This window comes from Carcharhinus amblyrhynchos, chromosome 3 (assembly GCF_965287045.1).
Source record: "Carcharhinus amblyrhynchos chromosome 3, sCarAmb.v2.hapA, whole genome shotgun sequence".
NCBI lineage: Eukaryota > Metazoa > Chordata > Chondrichthyes > Carcharhiniformes > Carcharhinidae > Carcharhinus > Carcharhinus amblyrhynchos.
The window spans coordinates 92,382,659-92,394,874 of record NC_137326.1 but is presented as its reverse complement, the minus strand read 5'-3'; the positions used below and the strand labels follow the sequence as shown (position 1 = coordinate 92,394,874).

At 40.0% G+C, this 12,216-nt stretch overlaps 1 protein-coding gene across 7 annotated transcripts in view; it reads right to left on the bottom strand.

Annotated features, from left to right (window-relative positions):
- The window catches only part of dock10 (dedicator of cytokinesis 10), a 326,378-nt gene that overhangs the window by 75,617 nt on the left and 238,545 nt on the right, over positions 1-12,216 (bottom strand). For all 7 annotated transcript variants that reach the window (XM_080185521.1, XM_080185517.1, XM_080185519.1 and 4 more), the window contains 8 exons: positions 11,598-11,717; positions 9,916-9,990; positions 9,123-9,269; positions 7,777-7,860; positions 5,559-5,664; positions 3,136-3,314; positions 927-1,043; positions 277-394 (listed from right to left, as the gene is read on the bottom strand). In XM_080185521.1, coding sequence (XP_080041647.1) covers positions 277-394; positions 927-1,043; positions 3,136-3,314; positions 5,559-5,664; positions 7,777-7,860; positions 9,123-9,269; positions 9,916-9,990; positions 11,598-11,717 — 946 coding nt within the window. The remainder of the gene's footprint in view (positions 1-276; positions 395-926; positions 1,044-3,135; positions 3,315-5,558; positions 5,665-7,776; positions 7,861-9,122; positions 9,270-9,915; positions 9,991-11,597; positions 11,718-12,216) is intronic.

Sequence of the window (12,216 nt, the reverse complement as noted above, 5' to 3'; positions counted from 1 at the left end):
CTGCTAATCCCTCTAACCTACACATCCCGCGACACTGAGGAAATTTAGCATGGCCAATGCACATCTGCACATCTTCGGACTGCGGGAGGTTAAGTGGAGCACCTGGAGGAAACCCACGCAGACACAGGGAAAAGGTGCAAAATCCACACAGACAGTCACCCAAGCCGGGAATCAAACCCAGGTCTCTGGAGCTGTGAGGCAGCAGTGCTAACCACTGTGCCACCCAAATTTATAAGGGGAAAGATGTGTATCAATTTAAAATAATTCATGGCGTACCTGCTATTGAATTCAAAACATCTTTTGAAACTGAACTTTCCAGTGAATTAGTATTCCTCGTTGGTGTAGTTGATTGATTCTGTGATCCACCAGCAGTGCTTAAGTCATCTCTGGAGCCCTGAAATTTAGAGAACTCCTTTCAAAAAAAAAGTTCCACCCTTTAGTTTTCATCACTAATAGCATGTACTTATGGGTTTCTATAATGTATCACCCAATAACGTTAAGTTTATTTATTTATCAGTCACAAGTAAGGCTTGTGTTAACACTGCAATGGAATTACTGAGAAATTCCCATAGTCGCCACACTTCGGCACCTGGTTGGGTCAATGCACCTAATCAGCATGTGTTTCAGACTGTGGGAGGAAACCAGAGCACCCAGAGGAAACCCACGCAGACACAGGGAGAATGTGCAAACTCCATTCAGGCAGCGACCCAAGCTGGGAATTGAACCCGGGTCCCTGGTGCTATGAGGTAGCAATGCTAAACACTGGGCCACCATGCCACCCACTAAATTAAATACTTTTGTCAGGATGATATACTAACACACACAAAACTAGCACAATATGCCTATTTTTATAGAAATTATAGAAGATCACAAATGTTCTAGCCATCATTACTTCAGTGTTAGTTACTCTGTAATGTGACACTAACCGGATTAGAGGAACTGAGATTGAATGGGAACATGTCCTTCATAAAGATTCGTGGAAGGTTGTCAAGAAGTATTCCATATAGTGGCAGGTACAAAGTGGCTATCAATTCCTGCTGACTCTGTAAAGAAAGCATAACTGTAAACCAAACTGATCTATTCAAATGAAACAATCAAACTAATTTTGTCATTTTGTGAAACATTTGGATCTTGTTCTCTTAATATATTTTATTTATAACAGTTTTCATGCTCCTTTGTTTTTCTCCATCCTTTCAGTTCTGTAGGGGGCCATTTCTGCAGGTGGCTAAGACTATGGTATGGTTCATAATAACACCAACACCGTACGACCATTTGGAAAGATGCAGCTTAATCCAGGATAGTCAGCACGGTTTCGTGAGGGGTAAGTGCTGCCTCACAAATTTGATTGAATTCCTTGAGGTTGTAACGAAGTGTGTAGACAAAGGTAGAGCAGTTGATGTCGTATACATGGAATTTTGTAAGGCGTTTGATAAGCTTCCCCATGGTAGGCTCATGAAGAAAGTAAAGAAGTTTGGGATAAAAGGAAATTTGGCCGACTGGATAAGTAACTGGCTGTCTCATAGAAGACAGGGGATGGTGGTGGAGGGAAAATTTTCAGACTGGAGGCCAGTTACCAGTGGTGTACCACAGGGATCAGTGCAGGGTCCTCTGCAGTTTGTGATTTTTATCAATGACTTGGAAGAGGGGACTGAAGAGTGGGTTAGTAAATTTGCTGATGACACCAAGATTGGTGGAGTAGTGGATGAGGCGAGGGCTCTTGTAGGCTGCAAAGAGACATTGATAGGATGCAGAGCTGGGCCGAAAAGTGGCAGATGGAGTTTAACCCTGATAAGTGTGAGGTGATTCATTTTGGTAGGACAAACTTGAATGCGGATTACAGGGTCAATGATAGGGTACTGAGGAATGTGGAGAAACAGAGAGATCTTGGGGTTCATATCCACAGATCTCTGAAGGTTGCCACTCAAGTGGATAGAGCCATAGAGAAGGCTTATAGTGTGTTAGCATTTATTAACAGGGGGTTTGAGTTTAAGAATCGTGGGGTTATGCTGTAACTATACAGGACCTTGGTGAGACCACATTTGGAATAGTGTGTGCAGTTCTGGTCACCTAACTGTAAGAAGGATGTGGAAGCATTGGAGAGAATGCAGAGGAGATTTACCAGGATGCTGCCTGGTTTGGAGGGTATGTCTTATGAGGAAAGGTTGAGGGAGCTGGGGCTTTTCTCTTTAGAGCAGAGGAGGATGAGGGGGCGACTTAATAGAGGTTTATAAGATGATGAGGGGGATAGAGTGGACGTGCAGAGACTATTTCCTCGGGTGGATGTAGCTGTTACCGGGGGCATAACTATAAGATTCATGGTGGGAGATATAGGAGGGATGTCCGAGGTAGATTCTTTACTCAGAGTGTTTGGGGTTTGGAATGCAGTGCCTGCTGTGATGGTGGAATCAGACACTTTAGGGACTTTCAAGCGGTTATTGGATAGGCACATGGCACGCACTAGAATGATGGGGATGGGATAGCTTGATCTTGCATTCGGACATAGCTTGGCATAACATCGAGGGCCAAAGGGCCTGTACTGAGATGTACTGTTCTATGTTCTAAACACATAACAACATCATACATATAAAAATTCACTTTGATTTGCATTCTGATGGAGGTAGACTTGGGACTTGCCTCTAGCCTCCCTCTTCACTGCACCCCACTTCCTCCCTCCACCACCGCACCCTGAGAGTGAAAAGCAATGGCAAACTATTGCCAAAAAAACATTGTCATGGAAAACGGCTCAAGATAAAGCATCAACAAGAAATGAATCACAGATCTATGTTTGGGCAAAATATTGATGAACGAGTAAGTGAGTTTCAGCTTTGTAAAATTGTTCACAGTTCTTTAAGGAGATGGCTTTAAGCTTTAAGGTGATTAGACTCTGCCGCTGCAACAATTTAACCATCCTGGTAAATCTCCTCTGCCTTCTCTCCAATGCTTCCACATCCTTCTTACAGTTAGGTGACCAGAACTGCACAGATTGCAAGATCAGACTCAGAACTCTCCAAACCTCCCCAGCAGCACAAAACCTCACACAACAAACGCTCATCCAAATCTGAGAAGTGTTTTTAAAACAACACTCAATAGAAGTATCTTTGCTATTGATATATCATGGACAGATTCATTATTTACCTTTCCTGCATATCTGTCATCAAAGGAATGCTTGGCCATCAGATTCTTAAGGACAGCAATGGCCAGGTGCCGAATATCTTGATCTTCCTGAAGTGCAAATCCAACTTCGCGGAGCAACAATCCAATGAGAAAATGATTACGGCAAAATTCATTTGTCAAGGTATATTCTGGCTGTACGCCTATATCAGAAATAAAAATAAAATATTTCAACAACATTGCGTTTCCATTATTCTAACTTTATATAGAAATAAAGTCCCTGGGATCTTCACAGATGTGTGAGGAAAAAAAAAGACGTGGAATTAATAACGAAACAAGGGAAGGGGTTTGGTTAAAAAAGGTTTCGGAAGAGGATCGTAATGAAGGAAAGAAATTAGAGTGAAAAGGCTGCAAGGTTTAGTGAGGAAATTCCAAAACATGGCACCAAAGAAGCTGAAAGCACTGCCATGAATGAAAAAAGGTTCAGGCGACGCACAAAGGAAGAGAGAGTTCAGCGGATGGTATTTCATAAATATAGAAGGGTGACACCGTAGAGAGCAGACTAAATGATAGACAACTTCAGCACTGCTCTTTGTAATGGAGTCATGTTTAATTTAGAAATGCTACAAATCTAACACTATGCTTGCTAATGCTAAGAGCTCATCAGCACCCTGAGAAGGTGGAACCTGCTCTGATTAATGTGAAACGGGAATCACGGAGGCAACAACAAATAATACATACCAAAACAATTTTCTTGATTCTTGGCAATGACTGTTGTATATACATGCATGAATGAAAGCTCATCTGAAGCACAAATTCACAGTTGCAATTAAAATCCCCACATACAAATGTTATGGCAGGATAAGGGTCCAGTACTCAGGGTAATGGGCTATGGTCAATAGCGGAATCAATGACTTTTTGGAGCTGACAATGGAAGAGCTAGAATTTTGAAGGACAATGGTTGATTACAGCTGGAGGATGTTTCAAGAAGAGGACTTCATTTTTTTAAACTACACATGAGGAAGACAAAGCAACATCACATATGTTTTTTCCCGAATTATATTGCTCATTGAAGTCAAATATGGGAGATTCTTTGAACAACTGAAGAGGAAAGCAAGACTTCAACACAGAACTGAACCTTGGTTACCACTACATATATTTATATTTTGTGCCATTTTGCAATAAAGGTAAGCAGCATCAGTCCTGGAAATTTGACACTATTCCATTCTTGGTATTGATATGCAAGCATTATTAGATCAATGATAACGTCACGAAATAAAACTCTCTCAACTCAGCACCAAATATATCTCAATTTTAACAAAGTGATTATTTCAACAATTCCCAAATTGCTCATTCTTATTACTCTCCTGAATGCGATTAATGATTTTTGTCAAAACAAGTACAATTTTGTATTGTGGACTTGCACACAAAATATTGGTTTAAACTATAGTGTTCTGTTTGAACCTCAGGTACACTTAGAGAGTGTTATTAATTCCAAACTCTTTGGGGATGGGCTGGAAGACGAGAAGGCTGAGGAAATAATGCAGGAAGGCAATGGGAGGCATACCTGACTCTGTCCTGCCATCATCCCATTTTTCCACTGGTGGAAAAATTGGTAGATCAACTGCCCATCCAGTACCCATTCGAACCGCTTCTCACCAACAGTCTAGTGAAACTTGGAGACCTTGCTCTTTCAGCATTCTATGGCCCCTGGACATGGGCAACAATTGCTCTGTCACAATGGCATTGCGAGTTCATCAAGATGCCCCTCCTAATCGCTGGGGCCTACCTGCCTGTCCTTGCATTCCTAGACTTCAGTTACTACTCTTGAAGGTGCCCAGTAATCGAGACACCTTCCTCCTGTGGGTACAGCCTCAGCAATAGCCACCCTTAATTGGGCCTGTAGCTCTTAGGGGCAAACTGTCATCAGAATGTAGCCACTTAATTGATCACCATTGAGAATATTCTGAGTCCCAGTGCTCATCTAAGCAGGGTTGACTCCCACTTCTAGCTCTGACAGTGTGACCTCAGTCATCTATGTTGTAAAATTCAGCACTTTTAAAATTCTCTTTCTTTGATCAATACTATCTTTTAGCTGGGCGTGCTTGATACTCATAATACTCTTTCCATGTATTTTTTTAAGTCCTACAGAAGTCATTCATTCCATCTATTTGGAAATTATTGGAAAGCTGCCCCAGATAGATGAAAGAACCATGTTTTATCCTATCTCACCTACTTCCTTTATGCTGCTGCTAATCCTAATGCAAAAAACTATGAAAGGTGTATTCTTGCAGCGGGCATCCATGTGGCAGAGGATGAACAACTTCAAAATCAGTAAGAATTCTTGGATCCTTGGACACTCAAAGGATTCAAGGACCTTCCTCCCTGTGCCACTGACCCCGAATACAATGTCTTCTCAGCCGTAGGCCCACACAAGATTAACTCACCTTCTTTTCCTGATCTGTTCTTCAAAAACATCGGTAGGTTAAGTGGAATGAAATGCTCATAGTTGCAAATTTCATGAAGAAAGTCAAACTTGTGTTCAAACAGAGTCTGAAATTAGAAAGCAAAAAGCACAATTTTACTTCTTTGGATATTTCAGTCAAGGTTTTCTAATTAATCAGGTGAATGGGCCAGCGAGCACGGAATCCTTAATCTCCAAAACAGCACACAAGTTTAGTCAGCATTCCATTGATACTGTTACCAAACATTAAAAATGCTGCAGCATAATCAAAAATTTTCTGTATAATGCAGAATTGTTACACTCTGAGGTTTCCTTTCTCGCACACACAAGAAAGATATATATTGACAAATTAGATACTAAGGGCTAGATTTACAAGTTGTTGCCCAGGTGTAAAACCAGCACTGCAGATCCACAGCTCAATAAAATTGTTTCTATAATGGGCGGCCAAACTACAGTCCTGTTTTTATGCCCCAGTGATAAATTGAAAATCGACTCTAAGGTGTGTTTACATACAGATAAGCCAGCGAAAAAATCCGAGGAAACGTCCAAAGTACACAAGACCATTAACTTCCTTTCATCCAAGAGCAAAATGTAGCGGTTGCTGGAGATCTGAAATGTGCTGAAAATATTCATCAGGTCTGACAGCAGTTGTGGCAAGGGAAACAGATTTAATGCTCGACGTTGATGAACTTTAGTCAGTTCATCCTTTAACAGCTCATCGATCTGAAACATTAACACTGTTTCTCTCTCTCTCTCTTCCCAGACGTGCTGAGCTCAGCACTATGTGCATTTATTTCAAAGTTCCATTTGTTTATTTTACCAATTTGCTTTTCCCTCCCTCATGCTTGATGTACTTTATTTTCTTGCATTTCCTCCTTTAAATATGTTCTGCATTGCTGTACTGGTTTATTCTGTATTTTCTCTTGAAATACTTCTTTTAACCTATTGTCATCTTCTCTTCATCTGTTTTGCTTATACTTTCCCAACCATTTCTCTTTCATGAATCTGGTCCAGTTAAATTACCCTGGTGTTGGCTTATTTGGAGGGCAATAGGAGTTCTTAATTGATATTCCCAAATATCCTTGGAGCTTAGGATGTAAGTGCAAATCAGGCTAAATGTTTGTGGGTATTTTCAACTAATAGAGTGATGTACTGCCTGCTAAAATGCATGTCACCTCCTTTGAGGAAGGCCCATTGTATTAAGCTGCGGTCAAGCATTTAATAGGGCAGAGCAGGCCTTCTCTGTGATCAAGGACCCTTGGAATGGGAGTGGGGGCGGGGGAGAGAGAGACTCCACTCCCAGAGAGCTTCCAGCCAAGCTGAAGGAAGCATTGTGCTTGCTCAGCAGCATCACCAAGGTAGCTGGCAGTAACACAGTCACCAGGCCCAGATCATCACGAGACCCAGGCTACATTCAGTTCAGTGGGGGGACGCCTCTCGATACCCCCTCCCCCTTCTCAATTTCAGCTCCCTCAATCAGGCATCAAGTGTCTGATAACAAAGATCCCACCCAACACCACCAACCCCCCCCCCCCCCCCCCCCCACCCACCCACCTGAGACATGTAAACATACCTGACAGGGTTCACTTTTAAGCTTCCTGGTGAGCTCCTGCCTGCCACTTAAGGGTCTTAATTGGCAGTGGGGTGGGAAGGCCATCCAGAAGCCTTCCCATGTGAAACAAATGGAACTGAGGCAGTAAGGAGGCAGGAACCCCAACGGCCATCTTCCTCCCTGATTAAATGCTCCACCACCACCAAAATCTGCCTCAAGGGAGAATGTTAAATTCCAGCTCTGGAGTTCCTTCCCTCACAATACTGCAAGAGCACCAAGCACAAGGATAGCAACTGTTTAATCAGAAGGGACACCAATGCCTATTTAGGGCAACTAGCAATGGGCAATAAATGTGGCCTTGCCTATGACACAAGCTAACAGAAGATAGGATTGGGTGGAATGCAAAAAGGCAGTGGGTCAGACCTCAAAACAAACTTTCCCATCAGATTGGTTTGGTTAAAATTAACCCCTCTATTTTTTGGGTAGTCTGAAAAAATTTATGGCAGAACTTTTAGATTAGAGAACAATTCAATATGATTCATTGCTGAGCAAGTATTAACACTTTTATTTGGAGAGGTTGTGAGGAGGTTGAGATGGAAATAATCACATTTATGTATTACAAAATTATGTGAGAGATTATTCCAATTACCTTATGGTCTCCAGGATTGAAGATATTCACATAACTGCCAACCAACTTTAATATAAATCCTCTGTCCATAAAGGTAAAACATCGCTGTAAAAATCCAAAGCACAATATCGTGTTATTGTCACAAATGCCAATAAAACAAGAGCTTTGCAGCATCTTTAAGACTGTTGTAAAGTTCAAGTTTTAAAGTAGATTTTACATTATGCTATTTTGCAAAACCTATCATTCATGTTTTATTTATAATTGACAAATAACAAGTTCCCAAAACCTGAAATGTGGGACAAGGAAGAAATTGAAAACAGAAAATCAGCAGATCAAGCAGTATTTACAGAGAACAGGCAAGTCAATGTTAAAATATGGAGGTTGGCAATGAAGGCTTGCCTGAGGATTAGTGGTCTGGCAACATGACAGCTGGGATGTCCCAGCCAACAACTCCCCATCATACAGCCTGTTTTTTGATGCTGGAGGCACCTTGCCACTGGCCGCCGGTGGGATCTTCCTGTGCCCCAAAGTCCATAGCATTTTGTACGGTTTTCCCATCCCACCATCAGGGAGCCAGCCAGAAGATCCCATCAGCAGGAAGGGCTGGAAAATCCCACCCAACATTTCTGAACAAATACTGGTGAAATGTAGACCAATCAAACTGAAGTTGCAAAGGTTAAACTTTCAGAGGCCTTATTATAGATAAATCAACTCTCACATATGTTAATGAAGGACATCAAGTAAAAAATTTAGGAGTTAATCATATCTGATAAATTTGTGCAGTAAGTTAGCAAATAGAAAATTGGTAAAGAAAATGCAATCAATCGGGTACATAAATTTTCAAACTGCGTTTGATAAAGTGCTGTTTAGGAGTTTTGCTGATAAAATTAAAGCACTTGGTATAAAAGGTAATGTGGTGACAAGGCAAACATGTTGCTCAAAAGGATGGATAACAAATCAGAAATCTATGGATGTGCTGCCTGATTCTGCTAGTCAGCTCAATGGAAAACATGCCCGATATTGGCTGGATCTCAGGCCTCAACATTCAGGCGGAAAGGTTGTTCCCTGCACCAAGATATGCTCAGAAATAGGTAGCCCTAAATTTCAAGGCCATGATATCCAAGCTGAGACAGTGATAGAATCAAAATCCACTGTCTTCGAAAGGGAAACGGATAATTCTTTGAAAAGAAAAATTTTAAAGGGTATGTTTCAGGGAAGATTGGGAGAAGGCAACACAGATTTCTGTTTTGGAAAAGTCCACAAGGAGAAATATTAATGACTGCTCCAAGTCCTTAACTACTCTCCTTGCATTCCAAACACGTGAATACAGATCAAGCATCGACATGGTGATGTATTTTCAAACTGACCTTTACAAACTTGGCAAGATAATGGTTTGCCTCCTTGGTTTCCTCTTCTGCTTCTTTGAAGTACTTGTAAATTAGTTCTCCCATAGTTGTCACCAATATTTCCAATGCATTATGGTAGGACGATGGAAATCTCTCAGTACGTTTTAACTACGCATTTTGGGGAACAATAAATTGGAATTCAATGATTTTGCATATTTAATATAAAGTCTACTAATATTTTAAATTTATTACATTTTAAACATTTGAAGTTACATTGAATTATTTTTTTCTTATTAATGGGTACTATTACAGAGATTGGAATTCCTCTGCTTACTATATTGTTTTCCACAGCTCAATGATAAACTCCAACATTGTAATAAGAGAACTTGTGACTTCAGATTTTGGTAGAGTGGTTGTTGTTAGAATGTAACCGATGATAACATTGGCTCTGTTGTAATGTGACTAATGGTAACAAGCTACAAGGGTCAGCTGACCCAGTACACCATGTAATCAATGACAGAATGATGTGATGATCAGCTGACTCAGTATAAATTAGAACATGTTGGGAATTGCAGGGAACTTGGAATAGCTCAGGGTGAGGCTGCAAGTTGTGAATTATTAAGTTTCTTCATTAAACCTTTTCTTTAATTTATAAGTTGAAGTAAGTTTTGTTATATTTTTATTGTCTACACTGGAAGAGTTCCTTCTGGGTCAAAAGTTGTATCATACTTCAGTGTAGTTTAGTCAAACATGATATGATGTTTTAAAATATTATTTTGCAACAGATGTTCCCCCCCATCCCACATGGTCTTACCTGCAGTTTCTTGTCATCATCAGCCAAATATTGTCCCATTGACTTTGTAACAATTTCAAAGAAGAACCATGAATGCTGTAAAGTAATAATTAGATCATCAGAAATCTGAATGACTGCCTGAACTATAAAAAGATGAGCAACATGAGAGATTGCAAAACTTCAGGGTGGAAGCACAGAAGTTGGTCAAACTCTATATCAAAAGCTAATAGTGACAGTCCATCACACTGTCTGACAAAGTGAGTGCGTGACTTTAGGAACAAAAATCAAAGAAGAAAAAATTACATAGTGTCAAGGTTTGCAGTGGAGTCATAGCTACACTGATAATAAATTTGATTAACAATATTTATGGCCTAATCATGATTATGCTGAGATTGACTCTCAACTGCCCTCCAAGAGCAACCAGGGATGGGTAATAACTGCTGACCAGCCAGCGATGCTTGTGTCTCACAAATGAATAAAAAAATGTTGACTTTCAACTGACTATTTTTGCTCAGACACTAAGGAACAGTAAACCACAGAGTTGAAGCTGTGAGGTGCTGCAGAGGCCCATGGTGCAAAGGCGATGCATCCGATTCAGCTGAAATGAAACTGAATTAATCACAGCCTTCACAGGTAGTTAGTTCTGCTTCTCTCGTTCTGACAATTCCCCCCCCAGCCAGTATCACAATAATTGCATAGTTTTAAAACTGCTCAAAGCCAAAAGGATGCTTAAGTTAATGGTAAAAATGTTAAACTGATTTAAATTTAATGGTGTGAGGTGGTGAAATTGTATTTGAAGAAGAATGCTCAACATGACAATTACTTCTTACATGAAGGATTACACTTGTTTTAAAACTAAGAATGTACATTAATAAGGAGATAGTTACGTTTGCACCATTACATTTGTTGTCTTGATAGATGACAAAGTATATTCAAACAACAATCTATGTCCTGTGGTTAAGAAAACTTGCATAAAATAATAAAGCAAGAATGTCCAACTTCATAATGTGCATTATATCATGCTAGCCAACAACATCTTGAGGATGCATAATCGGCAGCAATAGAAACAATTCCACAGGTCAATTCATACCCTGATAAACTTAATTCCATTTCAAACCCATCCAGCTCTCTTATAAAGGAATTCTTTGATTTATCACTAACTGCTTCTGCCAAATGCATATTTGACCTATCCACAGTTCTGCAGAGGAAGAAAAAAATCCTTTAATTGCTAAACTTGACTGAAGCAAATTTAATGCCACACATCCGTTCTCCATATAACCTCACCAAAGGTATCAGCACTCAGGAGATACTTCTTCAAATTGTCTTCAAAAATTCTCAAGATGTGTTCTGTTATGTGTGTTGGAGCATAGCCCCTTTTAGGGAATGGGTCATGTGACCTCAGGTGTGGAGTGAGGTGTTGGGATCTGGCTAGAGTGGGCAGTCAACACTTGAGTGTGAGATGAATAGAAAAAGAGTTGTGGTCCCTGATGCTTGACTGTGGAATAGTTATTGAAGAGAAGCCTTCACACAACAGGATTTAAAACATCCAATATTTATTTAATATTTGATAACTAGTTCGCTTCAAATGGATTTGAATCCTAAGTACTAACCAACCCATTCTGTGGCTTATATTTGAATATATTTAAATTAAGATGACGCAAATACATCGACAAAAACATTATTTTTCACAATTCAAGACTTACTTTGAGCAAACGTTTAACATCTGTGGCATCAGCAGATGTCAGGATTTTGGTAATGCCTTTTAAAATCTCCTCATGAATTGTTCTCTGCTTCAATTCAGAAACTTCCGCCTTTAAAACAAACTACATAAAACAAACATTTGTAGGAGGAAGATCAGGAAAACTTCAGTTGGCTTCAAGCCCTAAATAATAGCCATAATATGCAACAGTGAGCAGATATGCTCATTATGAATTTTATGTAAGTATTGAACTATGCATGTCTATCCCATTTGTAAATATCACATGTAACATCTGTGCCACCTTGATGGCCAGAACATCACAAGCAGGATTCTCTGTTTCTCAATAAGCAATTTTATGTCCAGTCATTTTGATTGATTGGAAATCACCAAGTGGAATGCACAGGAGGCGAATCCAGTCTTATAACATGGACTTGATGGGAACTGCAAGAATTACTTCAGGATTTTTTTTTGGAGAAAATGGTCAATTGATTCTTGCTGGTTCTTCTTAATTCGATAACCCTTAATTTGATGATTCTATTGTCCAGATGGGCAATTTTTTCACACAGAGGGTCTAGATGTCTGGAATAAGCTGCCAGAGGTAGTAGTAAAGATGGGTACAATTT